Raw genomic sequence first — 22,100 nt, forward strand, 5'->3', positions numbered from 1 at the left:
AGATATATGCAATTGTCGAACGATTGACCATCCTAAATGGCCGGTCTCTTAAGGCCTTGGTCACTAGGCCAATCTAAGATGTAAAAACAGCCACCCAAGAATGGTTTGTTACACTGGCCACAAAATCAGGAATTAATGATGTGGTTCCACACCGGTTAAGCATTGAGACATTTTCTTTTCATGTTCAATCTTTCTTGGTGTACCCCTAGTTCGATCAGGTCCTTACTAGACTATTGGAAACCCACAGATTTTGTTGGAAGGGAGAGGATTCTTTGAAACTTCATTCTTTTGACTATCTATTGGGGTTTGTGGAAAGAAAGAAATTGGCAAATTTTCGAAGGGAAGGAAAATTCTTTTCAAGAGATCTTTTTAATATTGTGGGGCTATTTTTTTACTGGTGTAAGAAGTTCCATGAGTTCAGGGAGTACTGATTTAAGGATTTCTTGTTTAGATGGGAGCTTGTTTGTATAGTGTGACTTGCCTTGGGTGGTGTGGGGTTTTCTTCGTTTTTTGTTGTTGTTTCGTTGTTTTTTGTTTTGTTTGCTTCTTTGCTTCAGTAGTTCTATTTTTCCCTTGAGGACTTCTTATCCTCTTTCAATAAAATTTTGGTTATGAAAAGAAATAATCAGTCATTACTGACTAACGCTCTTATCGACTACACTATCATTGTTGTATTATGTATCAGTATCATTTTAGTCATGGTGATTTCTGATTTTGTTGTACATGAAAATTTTATAATAAACTTGCATGATTCAACTATTTAGTGTGATTAATCATTTTGGGCGAACCTGTGATGGCAGAGAATGTTGAGGAGTATGTAAATGTTTCTAATGAGTAGGTCGTCGTGTATGACTATCTTGATGTCTAAGAGTATGAGTCAAGAGTCTCTGTACAATTTTGAGATTTATGTATAGTCAAGTTGTACATTTTGTCACAATGTGTAACTACTTCTTGGTATATATACGTGATTAGTTTTAATGTCAATTTATGTAAATTGTGGTTCTAGTTTATTTGAGCTTGCATTGTTGATTAGTTGCTTAGTTGAAGTTTATATTTTGTTGTTTTATTTCATGTTATAATCAAATCAGTTGTTAGATTACTTATATAATATCATACTTTATATATTAGGATGTGTGTCTCATGCCTTGAAAACTAGTACAAAATCATGGGTATTATTACTATTAGATTTTAGGGGCGTCACACAAATAACGAAGGTGTGTCTGCTTACTCAATAGGAATATATGTGATTAAGCCATCGTCATAGCTTGTTGCCTCTTGCTAGAGAAGAAAATATTTCTTTGTCAATATAGGCACGAAGAGCTGATTGAGAATATGAGCCTAATGATCTCATATTCATCCCCCATTGATCTAAGGAACTTAAAAAATAGGTGTTTCTCCAATCTCAACATTGCTCCAGAATTACAAGGTACACACTAATAAGGTTCGTAATGAAGCAAAAATACTCAAAGTTTACTCACCCAGAGAAAGGGAAACCATCTATTAAAGAAGCTAGTGTATCCAACAACATTGTTTTGATAAATATAAATCAGTGAAAGCTTCACATAATTCTTTTGTTGTCCTGCAATTCCAAATACCATTACTTAGGTATGGCTTCATGGAGTAGAAGAACCAACCTAGAACAACTCTTTTAGTGGCCTCCAAGTCGCTAAATAATAATTTTTTATGGGTTAGACATCTCATTGTATGTGTCATACTTGTCTCTCAATTATGACATCGATCCTCAAAATCACAAGAAAAAAAAGAACTAATAAGAGTTGTAATGCTGCATAAGTACTCATTTAAGTTTGCTTCCTTGAGAAATGAAGCTATCTAGAAAAGAAGTTATTACATTCCATGGTTCAAAATTTTGATTCCGATTTTGACCAAGGCCATAATGAAACATTGACCCCACAACATTCAGATTGTCTTGGAAAGTTTCGGAATGCTTTGGCCTTTTTTTGGCTTTAAATGGAGATGCTAACCGAGGCAGTCCAGCTTCTTTAATGGTTGCTAAAATGTCTTCCAAATATCCAAATCCTACTTTCCTCATTTTTGTCGAGACTATCTCGATTTTTCTCCTGACTAAAACATTGCCTCGAAAAAAGATTTTAAACCTTGGCATATCTAACAACATTGTCCTAACAAAAATAAGTTTGGCTAACAATTTTTGATAATTCTTTTGATTGATCAAACTTCCAAATATCCTTACTCACATGTGGCTTCATGAAGTGCAATAATCAACCAAGTACATTACTCTTTGTGTCCTCCACTTTTGTTGTTTTTGTAACCCATCATTGCCGAAAAATGAGGAAAACCTTGATAATCTGCAACTGTGGCAAGTAAACTACCCCATTTACTCGTAACATGGTAATCCACAAGAGATTTGACCCAACAAGAGAAACGGCATAGATACAATCAAAATTGATCCCAATGTGGAATGGAACGAACTTGAACCATAGATCATGAAGAATGACATCCAAAAAAGAAAGAGATCTACCAATGAACTGTTGAGTGTATATTTTCCTCCATTGTCGGGTATGTCATGCCCTAGTTAAGCCCCTTGGCCCTCTTATAATCATAGTTCTCCCCCTCTCCAATAGTTCAGTCTTTTGGAGTAGTTGGATGGTTCACATAGTATTAGAATGCTAGGTTCGTATAGGTCATAGGTTCGATTCTTTCCACCTTTATGGGTGAGGGGGAATGTTGAGTGTATATTTTCCTCCGCTCTAGAATGTGTCATACCCCAGTTTAGCCCCATGATTCTTTTATATTCATAGTTTTCTTCCTCTCCAACAGATCGGTCTTTTAGAATAGTTGGTTGGTTTACATGGTATCAGAGCGCTAGGTTCATATAGTTTACAGGTTTGATTCTTTCCACCCTTAAGTGGGGGAGTGTTGAGTGTATATTTTCCTCCATTGTCATACCCTAGTTAAGCCCCATGACCCTCTTATATTGATAGTTCTCCCCCTCTCCAACAGATCGGTTTTTTTGAAGTAGTTGGTTGGTTAGCATGAACTCATTGAGATAGCTTTTAGCACACACACAAAAGGAATATGGTACCATTGTGGAATTATACTCGAGAAAGTATAATATAAAAAAGAATTGCAATGTGAGCATGAAATCAGATAAAAACACTAGAACACAATAGGAACATAATAGATTAAGTATGGAAATGCTTACAAGATGTCAACTAAGCATTGAGGAGACTGAGAACACATATTAAAGCATAATCAATTTTAAGTAAAGCATGGAAAAAATACAGTAGTTAGATTAAATTAAATCAAGAAAAGATTGGATTTTTATTTCTTATTTTTTATTTTTTGGACAAGTGAACAAGAAAGCTTTTTTGAAATCCTCCCATATCAATTGATCAAAGAAAATTTCCTTTGCTCATTCATACATAATAAACAACCATAAACCTCCTAAATGGTAATCAAATTAGAATCTCATAAGGACCAAATCTTGGATTGAGGACTTGCTACCCATTTTGAGCAGAAAAAATGATTTCCAAAGGAGGTAAATGATTAGTTAAAGAGTAATGATTTCCTAACACCCCACCTCTGACACATAACCCCCTATGCCCCCATCACAGAACTGTAGATCATTTGCATCGGGATACGTAGAATCATAAATCTTTTGCTTGTGTATCCCAAGGCAAATGAACAACGGTTCTGTGATGGGCGTGTAGGGGTTGTGTGTCAGAGGGGAGCGTCATATTATCAAGACTCTTAGTTAAATGAGATTCAAAAGAAGAATGAAGTATAGGTCTGAGACGTGTAGATCGATGATTCAATCCATACCCGGTTTGACGCAATTGACTGTAGACCTACTAATGTAAATTAATGACATACAGATGCTCATAGACGTATCACAAAATTATCGCCAAAATGAAGAAATTGAGTAAACAAACAAAATGCCTTATGTCGAACAAAATGCCATTTGAAATTGAGTAAATGTTGATGGCCTAAATTTCCAATATTTTTCAATTAATTTATTCGTGTTATTGATTGAGAAAAAACAATAATTATCTTCTTGGGAATCAAAGATATGTTTTCCTCATTCCCTTATGGGATATTTGGCTCCTTGAAGAAGAAATAATAGGATTTTCTCATAAACGAATTGTTCAGAATTGAGATGTAAATTATGTCATTTCTGGTATTATTTCTTGACAAGTTTGCCCTTCTTTAGATATTACTAGATGAAGCTATTTTATGTCTTCCTCTCAATGTCTAATAAACTTTAGAATGACTACCACTACCTGTGCAAGGAAACCTCCAAGAGCTGGCCCAATAATCAACCCTACACCCCAAAATGTAGTAACCTGAAATGAAATTCTTGATTGAATATTCTTCATCCCAAAAGAAGCAGCAAAATCAATTTATTATACACACTACAGACACATACACATATATTGCTAGGATTGGGGGGCAAATTTTTCTATATCACTCAGAAGCCATCCATTTTACAAGATCCAACGTCATCTGATGTGTTGTAGAAAACATTGAAAAACTGACAATATACAAGTGGGGTGTAACAAAAAAGTTGTAACTAATTATTGTCCCCCGATATATATATATATGTAAACTACTATATCCATGAGAAACAAACACAAAGAAAGCTTTCTTACAATTGACAGTCCCAAAGCTCGATATTCTTGTCGGCTAACTTCGGAAGCGTATACCTTGAAAATGGTCAAATAAAAAAATTTGGAACATGAATACAAGAAACTAAGTGGAACAAAGCAGAAGCCAAAACTATGTAATTATTATTCATAACCCCGCACACAAACACAAACAAAATACCATCATTGACGCTAGTAGACCATTCAAGCTTCCCTGAAGAAACCTCGTAATAATTGCCATCCAAAAGTTTGTACTGAGACCAAATAGACTGGGGAACAAAACCCTGAGATGGAAAATTAACAAAGCTAATGATGGATAGTAATTATGAAAGATTTTTGCGCAAGGAACTAGCCAAACTTCATCATTGAACAATTGGGGATAATATTGATAAATAAGAAAATGTCCAGCAATACTAACACTGTGAAACAACCAATAATTACAACAGGTTTTCGACCATATCGATCCGCTATGGTTCCCCATAGAGCAGAAGTCAAAGCTCTTCCAAACATATATGAAGCTCCTTGAAGAAATAGAAAGTAATATAAGCATTGCATTTTAAGATAATTAATTGAGATAAAGTGGCAAAACAACATCATTTATAAAGTGGCATATCATCATCATCAAAGCTTGTTAAAGTGGCACAAGTAAAGCTTGAAATATGCTCACCCACAAAACCTGCATAAAATCCAATATCTTCCACCCTTTTCGCAATATGGAAGTCCCTTATCTACAAAAAAAGAAAAATATATATATATATAAAGACTTTATATGAAAAAATCATTAATATATTACATAAATATTGACGTAGTGGAAGTGTGTGAATTAATAAATTCAATAGGTTGTGTTCAATGAAACGCTAAAAATCAATTTGAATCAATAGATTCAATTGATAAACAAACAATAACTTGAAAAAAAATAAAGCATAAAACCAAAAAGTAACTAAGAGAGAAAAACATAATTAAATTGTTATATATTTATTTATTGTTTTAATTTTCGGATTTGGAGCTCCTTAGATAGATAACTCCATCCTAACAACTTATAATCCTACTAAAATACTAAAAATTAACATTCCTAACCTATCTATAACATAATACTATTTTTTTATTCCTATTAAAACTCAAATTAGAGACTTATATATACTTTTAAATATAGTCTAAATAATAAAAACAAATTAAAAAAATTAGAAACTAACAAGGAATTATACTCCTAACATTACTATAGAATATAAATCCTACTAGAACTAGAAATAGAAATAAAACCTAATAGAATTAGAAAATTACTTAGAGTTGTAGATGTCTTACATAAACAATTGAGAAAAGTACAAAGTAATTACAAAACAAAATCAACAATCTAGAATACAGTTTAAAACCCACTTTCGAAGATGGGCTCCTTGAGTGCAACTTGTACAAAACATTATTACGCTTCAGATTATGAGAAAATTTTCAATTAGAAACTAAGGGCCTGTGTGTACTGCGGAGCTAGAAATACTCCAACAAAGATTTGGAGTTGAAGTACTTTTTCAAGGAGTTGGAGAAGTACTCTAAGGTACACATGAGTTTGGGAACCAAATTTGAAAAAGTACTTTTGCGAAGTCCTCTCGGGCAAGATTGATGTTTGGGAGATATGGGGAAAAGACTATAATGCCCTTCGTTTGCACCATAAATTTTCAAGAACTGAAAATCTTAGAGAGAAAGAGAGATGAGAGCATAAACCTAAAGGGTAAGTGCTCATAAGTTAGAATTCAAAAAATAAAAGGAAATTAAACATAATTAAAATATAAAAAAAAATATTAAAAGATTTTTCTTACAAATAAGAGATTAAAAGGCAAGTGAAAGCATTATCGAAATCGCTAGATTTGGAGATGTGAGAGAAATCAAGGTATCGTCTCTAATCGAGATATCCCATATGCATCCCATAATTGAACATGATTCTCTTCCCTCCCAAAGAAACAATCATACAACTCTTCTCGACTTCTTATCCAACTCCTAAGAAATCAAAATTTCTATTATTTTAAATAAAAAATAGGGGAAGAAGACGATTGAGTTCAATGAAATAAGGTTAGGGACATTCAGGTAAAATGATATTTTTAAAGGGGTAATTTTGTAATTGGGTACCATTATTTTGACAATACTTTTGCTCCTCGCAAGAGTAGTCTCAAAAGCTCATTTTTCTTATTCCTACAAAAAGTGCATTTTTGCTACCCACAAGAGTAGATCTTAGAGCTCAACTTCTCATCCAAATACGTGGAAGCTACTTCTAACTCCCCGCAAGAGCTAAAAGTAGTTTAGGAGTCGTATCCAAACACATACTAACTTTTCATATCAAAATAGAAGTAATTGTCTTTCAACCAGTTATTATTAACTAGGAAACCATATACCTCAAAGTATTGAAATTTCCTACTACATAGCAGGATAGCTATTATTAGCAACTTCGCAAAAAGGACACTCGAAGCCGAATTTGCATTCAATAGATTTACCAGTAGGTCTACAAGTTATAGTTCCTTCAAAGTGATGGTTGGATTTTATCCTCAAACTGTTCTTAATCTAGCTCAAATACTAAACCTAAATCGAGTTTACTGAAAAGCTAAAGTAGTAATTGAGAAAATATAGCATATCCATTCCAAAGTTATCAAGCAACTAACACATACCATAGCTAAATACAAGGTTGACGCAGACAAGCAACATAGGGGCTTGTGCATTCCGAATTTTTGTAGTATGTGCAGGAAAGACGGTGAATCTGTCAACCATTTACTCTTGCATTGCCTGGTCACTCCTAAAATTTGGATGTTATTTTTGGATTTATCTGGCATTGTTGCTTGCTTTTTGCTGACTGTGATTCTCGGAGCCGTTGACACGTGGCACTCGAGACAAAGTAACTATCGACTCAATCAAAATGATAGAATGCTTATGCTGATGTGGCAGGCGTGATGATACTATCATTGAAGGGACGAATGTGACAACTCATGGCCTGATAGATCGATTGTAATTACCACACACCTGTCAGGGTAGTTGAAGCAACCCCTGCAATTGTAAGGTCAAAGAGTAGGTCAACCGCTCCCTGAGCAGAATAATTGAGGAGATCTTAGAAAACTCATCAATCAGGATTCATATAAATATCAGGTTGCAATCCATATTGTAGACACCCCAATTTACACGAACCCATTAGGAAAATCTAAATTTTTTTGAATTGATTCAATTAAGAACTTAAGCCTTTCAATGGTCCCCCATTGCCACTTGGCATTGTTTTCATGCATACATATATCATGTTATATAATTTTCATGGTCAACCTTGTCCCTAATCCAAGCTAACCCGATCCGAATTCGAAATCATTATCCATTAACCGATCCATCACCCATACCCTAACCCAAATTCATAAACAAGCTCCATATCCTAATAAAGCTAAGTCACCCTAAGACTTTAATCCAATGTCCATGTGGACACGGATTTTCAATATTTTTGAAAACATCCCTCCACTTTGGGGTGTTTTTTGGAGTCGCCATCATTCAAATTGGTAAAAGGGGTGAATGGTCACCCGATGTCACATTTTTTGAAAAATCATACATTTGTATGTTTGATGACTCTCGTCGGATAATGCACGTGGTCCAACCTTGATTCAAGATAAGGGGGTCCATTATGGAGTAGGAAGGTGTTAGGCACCCTACTCCATCCACGTAATGTGGTAACCTCGGATTCGGTTTTTTTTGGAAATAAAAAGAAAATGAAAATGAAAAAGAAAGAAAATCGATGTGTGCCCTCAAATATGAGGGGCTTTCAATGTTGGATTCAATAATTAAGGGCACCCTTATGTAGAAGGGGCCCTTTGGTGATTTAACCCATGGTGGTGTGTGAAAATGTGTGAGAAAAGGGAGAGTGGAAGAGGGGATGTGGAGGGGGTGTTCCTTTTGTTGAACCCACCTTGTCCTTGAGTTGATCTTCAAAGCTTTTCTTGATGTTCTTCTTTTGAGTTGATTTGGACTTGCTTGAGGTTGTAGAAGATTGAGTTGAGAGTGAAGTGTGAGAGTAGAGTAGAGTAGAAAGTTGTAGTTTTTGGATGATTTTTTATCAAAATTTCATTAGTTGTGGTGAGGGGAGAATGGAGAGGTTTTTATAGAGGTTTGAGAGGTATTTTGAGGGTATAATGGGGTGAATGAAGAGAATAATGGATAATGGCATGGGTTTGAGAGGAGAGGGGTATGAAATTTGAGGGAGAAATAAGGGTAGTTTTGTAATGAGGGAAATGGGTTGTGTTTTAACCCAAATGGTTTGGATCTTACCCAAATCCATTTGGGTAGAGTGTTTGGTGGGGTGAGATGAGTGATGGTTGATGGGAGGAATGGTGGTGTAAGGGAGTTGTTTGGAGAAGGAGTGTTGAGATGGTTGAAGAGGTATGGTGTTTGATTTAGAGAGATGAGTAGTGATTGGTTTGATTTTAAGGATTGAAGGATGATGACATGTGGCAAATGTTGGGATGAAGAGATTAGTTGATTGGTGATGGTGGTTGGATGATTAGAGAGAAGAGTATGGGAGGTATGGGTTGAGGTGATTTTATGGGAGTGTTTTAAGGGAAAGTGATAGTTGAGGTGTGGGAGATATGGGTTGTGATGTGGGTGGTTGATAGTATTAGAGTATGTAGGGTATGGGTTGTGATGTTGGTGTTGATGATGAGAGGATGGGTAATAGGTTAGGGTGTGTAGGGTATGGGTTGTGGTATTGGTGGTTGATGATGAGAGGATGGGGAATAGGTTAGGTTAGGGTAAGGTTATGGGTTGAGTTGATTAGATGAGGGAGGTGGAAGGAGATGATGACATGTGTCATCTCTTGGTGATTGGTTTGATGTGATGATGATGGGTTGGATTAGATTTGGGTAGTGGATTGGGCTTTGGGCTTTAGTAGTATTGGGTTGAGTTGATGTGGGTTGGACTTGGAAATATAGAATAAGGTGGTTTGGGTTTTGGGATGGATTGGGTTTAGGTAGAATAGTATGGGGTTGATTTTAAGGATGTAGGAGAGTGGCGAGGTGTGCGGGTTCATGGGCCACGTGAGTAGCCTCGGACATTTATTAGTTAAAAATAGATTGGGTTCTTGTAGGTTTGGGCCTTGGGGCCCATTCCAATTTTTTTGGTTTTCGGGGTACTTTGCGTCGAGAGCCCGCTCAAATTCGGGTGTCTACAGCTGCCCCTCTTTGCAGGAGTTGCGTGTAAAGAACTGCAAAGAATAGACGAAACCCTGATTTGTGCGGGTCCGAGGATTTTGCTCAGACAAGTTTTTTGAAAACACCGATTTGATTTGATGGTTGAGAGATGGCTAGAAGTGGCTACCCAAGCACGGGGTCTTACAGGGCGCCGGTTGATTTCCTCGACCACGTGGCGCGGAGCTCGTGTGAGGTCTTGGATTTGTGATGATTTGAGAAAAATTTTGACTTGGGTATTTTCAAACGAGTCTTTAAGCAGTTGATTTTGGATTTTGCAAGAATACTATTTTGATTTTTTTTTTGATTTTTTGATTTTTTGATTTTTAATTTTTTAATTTTTTTGATGTTTTTGATTTTTTTTTTTGTTTTTTGGTGGTCCGTTCTTGAAGCACGGACTGTTTAAATCTCATTCGGTCCGTGCTTCAAGCACGGACTCTATTTTTAATATTTTCGGTCCGTGCATGAAGCACGGACTGCGTAAAATTAATTCAGTCCGTGCTTCATGCACGGACCAGAACATTTTTAAAAATCGAACGTCGCGCCTAGACGTTTCACTTGGCCATTCCTCTTCGTTTTCTCCTCTGGTTCTTCGTCTCCTCCTCTCTCCTTTCTCTCTTGCGTGCTTGGGTAGTCGAAGAGTCATGTCAGGCGTGTGGAGACTTGGATTTGGAGCATTTTTGGTATTTCTTTGTATTACTCCTTCGGTAGAGGTTAGTTTATCTCCTTTTCTTTGGATTAATTTCTTTTTATTTTGCAAACCTCTATCGCACGACCACTTGCTTCGAACAATCCACGACGGACACACAAACCTTGTTGTACGTATGCTTGTTAGACTAGGATTCTTGTTTATGCCTTTGCCATGTTTGTCTTCTTCGAAATGAAAACCTGGTTGTATGCTTATCTCCGATATTTCTTTCACCTTGTTTGCTCACATGCGATCATGAAATCCTGTTATGTGTGCATTGTGATTTTGTTTCATTTTTCATGCTATTTTTTGATGTCTTCATTACTTGTGAAATGTTCAAGGCACGATTATTACGATTTATTATTTTGTTTCGCATGCTTTTGGTCTCTTAGAACCCGTTGGATTTGCCTTGGACTTTGGAGTAGGTTCCTTAGATGTAGGTGTGATTAGTTGGTGGTGGGCTTTGGGAAATGATTGAGACAATGGTTAAGCACTCGAATAGAGTGATTTGAGTGCTTTTAGGGGGGGCTAGGCGTAGGTTGGCTTTCGAGGTTCGGGGTGGTGAGGCATGGTTATTGGAGCAATATAGGTGGGATTTTGACTGTAAGGGGTCTTAAATGAACTCACTTGGTTGGGCTAATTCCTTGGTTGCTGATAGGTTTTGGTTCGGGTTAATGCTTTGGTTTGTGGATAGGCTTCGGTTGGTTATTGGGTTTGATTACGGTTAGGACTTTTGATTTGGGCTTTTATTGGGTAGTCGATTTTCTCATGTAGATGGCGCGTACTCGTGGGAGTAGGGCAACTTTGATTGGTGAGTCCGGAGATAGACCAGCTACGAGGACTCGATATGAGCAGGAGACAGTGAGGGTACCACCTGTGGAGGAGGCGACACAGTCTTCATCTAGCAGCTCTTCTTCAGAGAGCGAGGCAGAGGTCGGCGTCTCTAGACGTCGGTCTACTGTCCGACGAGTGCCCGAGAGGAGTAGGACTGCAGAGGCGGCAGGCAGAGGTGGTGGTGGTCGAGGTGATGGTGGTGGTAGCAGTGGTGGTCGAGGTGATGGTAGTAGTAGTGGTGGTCGAGGTGATGGTAGTAGTGAGGGTGGTAGTGGTGGTCGAGGTGATGGTAGTAATGAGGGTGGTAGTGGTGGTCGAGGTGATAGTGGTAGCCGAGGTCGAGGGGTAGAGGCAGCTCGTGCTTCGATTCCTGTAGAGGCCAGAGAGGGTGTGGTGGATACTCCTCTTCTCATTGGATTGAGCAAGCACGTCTCGATGTACGTGCGGATGGACGTGCCGACTCCTTACCCATCCAGCAGCTACAGGGGCAGTTGGAGGACTTTTATGTTAGAGTTCACCCAGTTTACTGAGGATCTGAGGGGCTAGTTTACTCGGGCAGGCTTCGGAGCTTTCTTGAGGATTCCCTACTTTAGGCCAGACCGACCTATTTTTGTTGCGATGATGGAGAGGTGGTTCCCAGCCATGCATACGTTTCATATGCCAGAGACTGAGATTGGCATTCGACCGTCCGATTTTGTCACTATCACTGGGATATCTATGGAGGGAGAGGCCATCTTTCCTCATATGCTGCCATTAGACGAGGTTGCCGAGTTGATTGGGGCTCCTTATATTCCGGTTGCCGAGGTGTGCAAGCTGCATAGATTGGGCATGCGGTTTTTATGGTCGACCCTAGGCCAGCGGGGTCGGACAGTGAGGCGAGGAGATGCTGACTTTGCTGCAGTCTTCCGCCTCAGTTTCTTACTTTTGTTGGGGAGCTGCTTCTTCTTGGAGGACGACTCCACGGTGATGACTTGGTTTCTCCCTTTTCTTCGAGACATTCGCCGAGTAGCTACCTATGACTGGGGGAGTCTGATTTATGGCACCATCCTTGGTAGCCTAGATCGTATCGTGGAGGGTATCACTTCCTCACGAGGTGGCGGTATCTCTGCCAGATTCTTCTGGCCCTTTATCGAGGTACTTTCTTTCTCAAGTCTTCGAATTTTTGGGCATTTCCTTTCTTTTGATTGATTGGTCTAATTTTGTCGTTCCCTTTTTCTTCCAGCTTTTTGTACATGTTCACTTCCCGTACTATCTGCCTGAGATGCGCCATCCAGATGAGGGCTATCCTCTCGGTGCTTTTTGGGCAACTCGAGACGGGCACACTATCAAGAGCAACGCCCGTAGTGCCCGGGCCCACTTTGACAGGTGTAGGCTTCATGAGGTGAGTAACTTCTTTTGGTTTGTAGCACTAGAGCTTCTTTCCAATATCTTAGAATCTCATTGTTTCCCTTTTCTTTGTTGTGCAGATATTTTCAGTCACCTTTCCGGACCTCCCTCAGTCGGTCCAGGAGCGCCGAGAGGTGTGGGCAGCCTTCGATAGAGACATGCGACGAGAGCTTTATCCTTGTTTCATCGGTCGTCTCTTCTATGTGTACTACTTTGGAGAGCGGCTATTCTTTCAGCATGATCGATCTCTCAGTATCCCAGCAGCTCCGGTGACGCCTTCTTCTATGGATCTATCGGCTGAGGAGTACTTGGCCCAGGTCGGTGGGGTACCAGCACGAGGGCTTCTAGTGGAGGGTGATTACATTGGTTGGTTCAAGACCGCCTCCATTGGTTGCCTGATGCCTGCTATGCCCATGCGTGCTGGGATTACTGAGATCGGTGGAGTCTTCATCCGGGAGCATAATGATACTGTGAGTCTTGACTTTTCTCTTCTTCTTATCTTCTGATTCTCCATGTCTGTTCAAGTCTAATTTGCTACTTTTTTCTCAGATTGACGATCTGCGTCGCCTCCGGGGAGGGGTACAGTGTGATCGAGGCCCAGGCGGCCCGTTGTGCTGAGATGGAGGCTCGGTGGAGAGCGGCTCAGGCAGAGGTGGCAGCTCAGGCCGAGCGTATTCATGAGCTAGAGATGAAGCTGGCCATAAGGGAGTCTCGTGCGCAGGCTGAGATGGTACGTTCTTCTTTTCCCTTATCTCTTTCAATCTCGTATTTCTATCACTATAGGCTGATTGCTTTGTTTTCATGTGATGTTTCAGGACTATCATCGACGCCATGATGGGGCCAGCACATCTGCTCATCCACCTCCTCCCACTCAGGTACATTTGATTCCAGTTATCTTCTTTCATTAGCCTACTTGCATATTTGCCTGTCATTTGAGTGCATCTGTTTATCTTTTTAGGCTTCGGATGGCGCCGGACCTTCTACCCGACCCCCAACTTTTACTGTAGATTCTTCTGATATGGGCTTAGGGATGCATGATCTGCCTGCCTCTTCGGGTACCGGCTCTGTCTTCTTCGGTCTGAGGGACATAGATCTTTCTGGTGTTGATTCTGCTGCTCGAGATGCTCCTGGATCAGATGATGATAGATCTTAGGATGTATTTATGAATATACATGTATATATCTTTTTGTATTTTGTGCACATTGTATAACTCATTTTGATTATATCTATGACATTGTTTATTTCATTTTGGATCCTCTTGCAAAATGGTGATTATGACCGTCGTTGAGCCACTGAGGCTGGGAAGTAGTAACATCAAATAATTAGGGTTTGTGGGCCTCACTTTCCGTTAATTCAACATTTTGAATGTACTGGTCCGTGCATGAAGCACGGACTGCACTAATTTTGAACGGTCCGTGCTTCATGTACGGACTGTTTGAATTTTGAACGGTCCGTGCTTGAAGCACGGACTCAAGTGAATTTACTCAGTCCGTACTCCATGTACGGACTAGAACCTTTTATTTTACCTTTTAACTCACAGACCTTCCTTTGGTCATTCTCTTTCACGATTTTACAGATTTCACCCCCACTAGGGCAGCAAATGGAGCCCACTCATGCTTTGGAAGGTTCCACCAACTTCGATCTTATGGTTGAAAGCTCATCTCCCGCTCTTGAAGGTAACTTCAACCTTCCCAATCTCAAAAGGTACGCCGTTATAGACCCATTTTTACATCAATGGCTTAGTTCTATGACTCATGAAGAGAGAGCTAGGTGGGATTCCAACAAGCTTGGGTTCACTCTCTCTTTGTCGAAGGTCACTATCATGTGGGACTTGATAGAGGCTCTTATGGGATTTTGGGTCCCAGAGCTCAATTTATTTCGCTTTGGAGACAAAGAAATGACTCCTACGATTGAGGAGTTTGAACGGATACTTGGCCTTAGCCAATCGCCTAGGGTAGTTGTACCACCCTTACGAGAAAGTTATAGGAAAGAAGCATCGAGATTCTTTGGGGTCACCAAGCAACAACTAGGACGGATTGATGGGAACTCAAATCTACTCAAGGTTTCTAAGGAATTTTTGCTTCGATGGCTTGGGGATACGAGTTCCCCATCTCGTTTTGACATTTTGACCTTGGTGGTAGTGAACCAACTTTTGTTCCCTCGAAATGATGAGTATGTGAATCTAGCTTTGATAAGCGTGCTCGACCAAGTGCGACAAGGTTTTAGGTTGGCTCCTATGCTTCTAGGAGAAACATATTTGTCTCTCACGGCTTGTTCGAGCGGGAGAGAGCGAGTATATCATGGGTGTGCTCCATTGTTGCAGGTAATGTCCTCTTCAAATTTGGAAACATCATGATTAGAGTTGAAGCCTTTAAATTTTGAGGCATTGTGATTAGAGTTGACTTCCCTTTTTGTGCAGCTTTGGTTCTTCGATCATTTGGCTTTAACTACTCCCATTAGTCATCCTTTCAACGTCCATGCTGATTTAGTGGCTTTGATGAACAAACGGAAACCTCATGTCCATTCTGGTGGCAAATTGGGTTGGTTTGAGGGCTTGCAAGGCATGCCAGATGAAGTGATATGTTGGTTAGGCACCTTCCAGCCTTCGACTTCACCTGTTCTTTCCTTTTCCCAGAGTTGTTTTGCCATACTGATTGGGTTGACTGGGGCTACTCACTACATCCCTCTTCGTGTGTTGCGACAATTTGGTGAAGAACAGGGCATAGTGACTCATGGAGATTTCGGAGAATTGGTCGGGTCTTTTTCTCCTTCTCCCCCCTCATGGCAATTGCGTAATCGGTTAGAGAAAGCTTGGAAGAGCGTGGTGACTCTTGATCATCCTGTATTTCCAAGTTATTCTTTTCACAACTACCAACTCTGGATGCAACAACAAATTGCTGAGAGAACTTGTGCCACGCCTTCAGTTCAAAGGAGGTTTTCTGGCTCTCATTCCCCTGACCACCGTGATCGACTAGCGGAGATGAAGGTGTCTCATAAGCGGATTGAGAAGATTTGGCTACGTTCTGAAAATGATCTGAAGAACCAGATAGCTCGACTCGAGTCTTTGAAAAATGAAGAGTCTTCTATCCTGAGGGCAGAGATTGAGGATCTCCGGGAAAGACTTGCTCAAGGTCCCTGTTTTGATGCCTTTGCATCTTACCTGGTGAGTCGTGATGCTTCCGACGCTGAGGTGGTAATGATGGGACAAGCTGCCCGCATTCGCACCTTAGAAGAGAGACTCGATTCCTTCTTCATTTCTCGACGAGATGTGTGATTGGCACCATTTTTTTTTGTATGTTTACAAAATGTAATGTGAAACTTTTTGAAATGGAAAGAAAATAGGTTTTTTACTTACTTGGCCTCAGGTGTATCTATTGCTTTGAAAACATGATGTTTGAATAAGTCCTAGATTTTTCGTCATCGGCCAAAATAGTAGTTTTGAAAACATTTGAATTTTTGGTAATTTGTCTTTGTCGAATAGATATTGTAGATCCAAAATATGAAGATTTTCGAAAAACCTTTGTTATCTCGATGATATTGGTGTTTTTGCCAACTATTGAGGATATAGATGTCAGCAGTTCTCAGGCTCTTTTTAGAATCATCCCCAGTGCCCCAGTACTGGGTGAAATGAGACTTAGGATTCTGGGAAATTTTTGCCGTTCACAGTTTATACTCATGCGGGCCAGGAGTTGTTTTTTTTTTTTTTTTTTATGATTCCCTTATTGCCCCTGGTGCCAGTTACGGTTTTCACCAGACCCGGTTTCCACATTTTTGCGCATCGATGCCTTTTTGGGTTTTCATCGTGCCGGTGGTTTTGATCTTGCCATAGTCTGATCCTTTTACTCATAGCGCCCTTTCGGGTTTTCACTATGCCCTTTCAGACTATGCTTGTATTTTTTTCGATTTTTACATTGCAAATCTTGTTTGGAGCCTCTGTGTCTTTGTGGCTTGGTGACTCAAGTTGAGCTGCAAGATCGGCGACTCTACTCTTGTAGTGGCACTCTTTCTTAAGTAACAGATCTAGATTCCCCTCTCGAATTTACTGACGACTATTCGTGGCTCGGCAACTCAAGTTGAGCCGCAAGATCAATTACTCTACACTTCGAGTACTCTTTTTTTTTCGAATATCCGACCTGGACTCCCCTCTCGAATCTTCCAACGACTAGCAAAACTTTGGGGTCCGGACCAAGTCGCAAGATCATTGGTGCTGTCACCGTCGTTATGATGCTTTAGAACATTCCCTGATCCGAAAGGACTTTTGATGGGACGAAGTGTTGGCTAAGGCTGAGTGTAGTGGAAATGTACAAAAGAGGTTAAGGTATGAGTTTATCTAACGTGGGCTAGACATGGGGTTCGTCTATTTTTGTTTCAAAAAGGTGATCTATGTCTCCTCCCAGCGTCTCTCGAACTTGTTTAGGCTGGAGATTTGGGTCGAGCTCAAGATTAAGTGTCCGAGTTTTTTTTTTGATTTTTTTGTATTTTTAGCCGTTCACAGTTTATCCTCATGCGGGTCAGGAGTACTTTGACTTTTTGACTTTCTTTTCTTTTGTCTCTTTTCTTTTCGGTTTTTTTTTTTTTTTTTTTTTTAATATAACGCTGACTTGCCCCAGTCTTGGGTTAAGAAATGAATGTGATGGCTCAAAGGGTTGACTAGGGTTAGATAGTTTGTTTGGGATAGCAAAGATGGTCTTTCGTCATCTCAGGGTCAGATCTCAAGCGTAGTATTTTTTAACGGTGTCAGGATTGATCGGCTGAAGGAAGACTTGTCCGTCCATTTCTGTAAGGATCAAAGCTCCTCCCGTCATTACCTTCTGCACAATGAATGGTCCCTCATAATTTGGTCTGAATTTTCCCCTAGCATCTTCTTGTATTGGTAAGATCTTTTTCAAGACAAGGTCTCCTGGTGAGAAATTTCGAGGTTTGACTTTCTTGTTGTAGGCCCGTGCGATTCGTCTCTGATAGATTTGGCCATCACAAATAGCTGCGAGACGTTTTTCCTCTATCAGATTTGGTTGATCAAATCTATCAGAGACGGGTAAGACTGCTTCCATTCCATACACCAATGAGTACGGAGTTGCCCCAGTTGAGGTTCGAAATGAAGTCCGATAAGCGTGAAGGGCGAAAGGCAACATGTCGTGCCAATCCTTGTAAGTGACTGCCATTTTCTCGATGATTCTTTTGATGTTTTTGTTGGCAGCGTCAACTGCTCCGTTCATTTTGGGTCTATATGGTACAGAGTTGTGATGAGTGATTTGGAAGTCTTCGCACATCTTGATCATGTCTCTATTCTTGAAATTCTGGCGTGTGTCGGTTACCAAACACTAGGGAGTCCGTATCTGCAGATGATATTGTTCTTAACAAACTTCAGAACAGTGCTCTTGGTGACATTTGCATAAGAAGCTGCTTCTACCCATTTCGTAAAGTAATCGATAGCGACTAGGATGAAGCGGTGCCCATTTGAAGCTTTTGGCGAAATCTGTCCAATAACGTCCATGCCCCAAAGTGAGAAGGGCCAAGGAGTAGTCATATTGTGCAACTCTGAAGGTGGCGCGTTGATCTTATTGGCATAAATCTGGCAGAGATGGCATTTACGGACATGTTGATAGCAATCACTTTCCATTGTTGTCCAGTAATATCCCATTCTCATGATCTTCTTAGCAAGCATGTGACCATTCATGTGAGGTCCGCAGACTCCACCATGCATGGTTTCGATCAATCGTTTTGCTTCTATTTTTGCCACACATCGGAGTAAGACTTCATCGTGTGATTTCTTGTACAGAATGCCATTGCTTAGGAAGAATTGGCCTGCTAGCTTCTGGATGGTCCTTCGATCATTAGACGTTGCGTCTGATGGGAGAGTTCGGTCTTCGAGATAAACTTTGATGTCTGAATACCAAGGCTTTTCTTCAGGTTCTTCAACTTCGACGGGTAGGCAGTAAGCTGGCTCATCTTGAAGTCCAATCTCAATAGGGTCAATGATTAAATCTTCTGAGATACTGATCATGGAAGCGAGCGTTGCTAGTGCATCAGCAAATTGGTTCTTAGCTTTAGGCATATAAGTGAATGAGATTCTATCGAAGCATGAGCTTAGTTCCTCTAGATACTCATGGTAAGGGATCAATCTCGGCTCTCGAGTCTTCCATTCTCCAATCGTCTGATAGACCACTAAGCTTGAATCTCCGAAAACATCGATCTCATCTACCTCGAGATCCAGTGCCGCTTTCAACCCTGCTATGCACGCTTAGTATTCAGCCTCGTTGTTAGAACATTGGAACTTTAGTCTGATTGCAATTGGCACGTGGGACCCATCTGGTTTGATCAAGACTGCCCCTATCCCGTTTCCCTTCTGATTTGCTGTCCCGTCAAAGTACATTTTCCAGCCCGGTTCTTCATCATCGTCTTCAATCTCAGTGAGCAATATGGCTTCGTCAGGAAAGTTTGTCTTCAATGGTTCATAATCAGGCAATGGATGTTCGGCTAAGTGGTCGGCGATGGCTTGCCCCTTGATGGCCTTTTGAGTGACATAGGTGATGTCAAACTCAGATAATAGTAATTGCCATTTCGCAGTACGACCCGTTAGTGCTGGCTTTTCGAAGAGATACTTGAGAGGGTCCATTCGAGCGATGAGCATAGTCGAGTAGCTGAGGAGATAGTGGCGTAGTCTTTGAGATGCCCATACCAGTGCGTAGCAAGTCTTCTCGAGTGCCGAATACTTTGCCTCATAATCAGTGAACTTTTTGCTGAGATAGTAAATGGCTTGCTCTTTTCTGCCTGACTCATCGTGCACCGAGATGTACATCAGTAAGGGTCGTCCTGGCGTAAGAGGAACCAAAACTGGTGGATTGAGCAGATATTTCTTTATCTTGTCGAAGGCTTCTTGACAGTCTTCGTTCCATGCTTTCGGCATATCTTTTCTGAGTAGCTTAAATACTGGTTCACAGATAGGCGTGAGTTGTGCGATGAATCTGCTGATATATTGTATTCTACCCAGAAATGCTCGGACATCCTTTTCTGATACCGGTGCTTTCATTTCAAGAATGTACTTGGTCTTTGTTAGATTTATCTCAATGCCTCTTCTACTAACGATGAAGCCCAATAGTTTGCCTAATGTTGCCCCAAAGACACACTTTGCTGGATTGAGCCTTAAGCTGTACTTTCTTAGCCTGTCGAACAGTTTCTTGAGATTTATCAGATGATCTTCTTCTATGCCTGATTTAGCGATCATATCATCTACGTAGACCTCCATTTCTTTGTGGATCATATCGTGGAATAAAGCCGTCATTGCACGTTGATAGGTTGTCCCTGCATTTTTAAGTCCGAATGACATGACTTTGTAATAAAAAGTGTCCCAGGGTGTAATGAATGCCGTTTTCTCTTGGTCTTCTTCTGCCATTTTTATCTGATTGTACCCGGAGAAACCATCCATGAATGAGAACATCCCATGCCCCGTTGTTCTATCGACTAGAGTATCGATATGAGGTAGTGGAAAATCGTCCTTAAGATTGGCTTTGTTCAAATCCCGATAGTCGACACACATTCGTACTTTCCCATCCTTCTTTGGTACCGGAACGACATTGGCTAGCCATTCAGGATACGTGGAGACCGCGAGAAATCCTGCTTGGAACTGTTTCATCACTTCGTCTTTGACTTTTAGTGTCCATTCTGGCTTGAGTCTTCTCAATTTTTGCTTGATCGGCTTGCTCCCAGGAGCGATCGACAGTTTGTGAACAACGAGATCTGTGTCTAACCCAGGCATATCTTTGTAGGACCAGGCGAAGATGTCTTGATAATTACGCAATAGCTCAATCATTTCTTCTTTTTGCTGAGGGGTTAACAAGGCTCCGATTTTCACAACACGTGGGTCATTTTCAGTGCCGAGATTAACCGAGTCTGTATCCTCAATGTTTGGCTGAACACCTTTTTCATGTCGTTCTAACAGGTCCTTGATTTCTTTGGGAGGGTATTCTACTTCGTCCTCAGACTCTTCCTCAATTCTCATGAGATCGAAGTCGAGTTCGAGATCAAAGTCATACTCGTCCTTTTCATATTCTGTTCTGTCCAAAGGTCCATCCGATTGAGACAAACCCCTTAAATTCTGAGAAAACTCTTTTTTGGATTTTTGGAATATATCAATTTTTTGAGATTTTGAAAGCTTTTTGATTTTTTTCTTTTTTGAAGACTTTTTGATTTTTTCAGTTTTTGAAGAATTTTTGATTTTTTTGATTTTTGAGTGCTATTTTCCGGACATCTGAAATAAGAACAATCATGCATTAGTAAAGATAGGGAGCCCTCAAAACCGTCTTTACCCGAGGACGAGGGCTCGCTATGATCCTCGGGCAAACTGATGTTGCCTAACGGCATTTTTTTTAGAGGCTATGGTAGCCTCAAGGGTTAGAGTGAATTCCTCCCAATTGTTCAGAGTCTCCCCTTCTCTGAGGGGGCGGATGAGATGTGAGAGTGATTTGTTGGGTGATTTGGTTGGTGGTTCGGAGATAACCATGATCTCCGATTGATCTTTGTTGTTGTCAGGTTGGGGCACAGTCCCTCCTAAACTCGGTGGGATGACAACTGATGCCCAGTCAATGCCGGTGGGAAAAGGTGATTCGTTCCCTTGGCTGGTAATGATTTCCACTTTGATGGATGTTGGAGCGGTCTCCGATGGACTTTCCTCGGAATCCCCATTGAACAAAACGTCAATGCCTTCTACGAAGGATGATTGGGACTCGACGATTGGGTCTTTGTGCATTGGTGCGATATTTACCTTTTTAGCCTTTTTGCCCGTGGTGGTTCTGATAAGTTGTCGGGTCTGATATGGGACTTTGAGAAACTAACACTAATGTGAGGGACTCGGCCCGGGTTCCAAACATTTGATTCCCGATTTTGCTTTCTTGCTAGTCGAAGTTCTTTCTTCTTTTATTTCATTTATGCTATATCCTTCTTTGTGGGCCTGAACCCTAGACCAAAATAAGGAGTATATTTGCTTGCTTCGACTGGTGTAGCTCTTCCTCTTCCCTCTGGTCCTAACCCTTGCTTGGGCCGGTAACCTCCCCTTTTCATGACCCGACCAACCATAATGTTCGTTCTCGATAGCTTTGCCTTTACCTTCTCCTTTCCCTTCTCGATGTGGTTGACAGTCGCAAATTGGTACGAATGGTAGAGTGCCTTGTCCTTTGTCATTTCGATATCAATGAAAGGCATGTCTGGGCTCTCCCAGCTAGAATAAGGTTCTCTGCCAATACTGATATCATCCTTTGCCCCATGATAAATTTGACTCTTTGGTGCAACGAGGAAGGCACAGCCCCGGCAGTATGGATCCATTGTCTACCCAATAGTAAGTTGAATGTAGTTGGTATCTCCATGACCTCGAACGTTACTTCGAAC

The 22,100-nt window shown here is 40.6% G+C and overlaps 2 protein-coding genes across 5 annotated transcripts in view; one reads left to right on the top strand and one right to left on the bottom strand.

Moving 5' to 3' along the window:
* Window positions 1-22,100, bottom strand: part of LOC147400623 (protein ZINC INDUCED FACILITATOR 1-like) — a 106,659-nt gene that overhangs the window by 54,670 nt on the left and 29,889 nt on the right. For 3 of the 4 annotated variants that reach the window (XM_086446384.1, XM_086446387.1, XM_086446385.1), the window contains exons 3-7: window positions 5,290-5,350; window positions 5,041-5,143; window positions 4,804-4,906; window positions 4,629-4,682; window positions 4,260-4,322 (exon numbers count right to left, since the gene is read on the bottom strand). In XM_086446384.1, the coding sequence (XP_086302510.1) occupies window positions 4,260-4,322; window positions 4,629-4,682; window positions 4,804-4,906; window positions 5,041-5,143; window positions 5,290-5,350 (384 nt within the window). The remainder of the gene's footprint in view (window positions 1-4,259; window positions 4,323-4,628; window positions 4,683-4,803; window positions 4,907-5,040; window positions 5,144-5,289; window positions 5,351-22,100) is intronic. The other variant, XM_086446386.1, reaches the window with a different exon arrangement.
* On the top strand, window positions 9,072-14,224 carry LOC147400624 (uncharacterized). The gene is made up of 2 exons (XM_086446382.1): window positions 9,072-11,616; window positions 11,653-14,224. Exons 1-2 carry the CDS (start codon window positions 11,274-11,276, stop codon window positions 11,877-11,879), a joined length of 570 nt encoding a protein of 189 aa, XP_086302508.1. The 5' UTR covers window positions 9,072-11,273; the 3' UTR covers window positions 11,880-14,224.

The sequence above is a fragment of the Akebia trifoliata genome, chromosome 6 (genome assembly GCF_017979445.1).
Source record: "Akebia trifoliata isolate Shusen 1 chromosome 6, ASM1797944v1, whole genome shotgun sequence".
In the NCBI taxonomy this organism is placed as follows: domain Eukaryota; kingdom Viridiplantae; phylum Streptophyta; class Magnoliopsida; order Ranunculales; family Lardizabalaceae; genus Akebia; species Akebia trifoliata.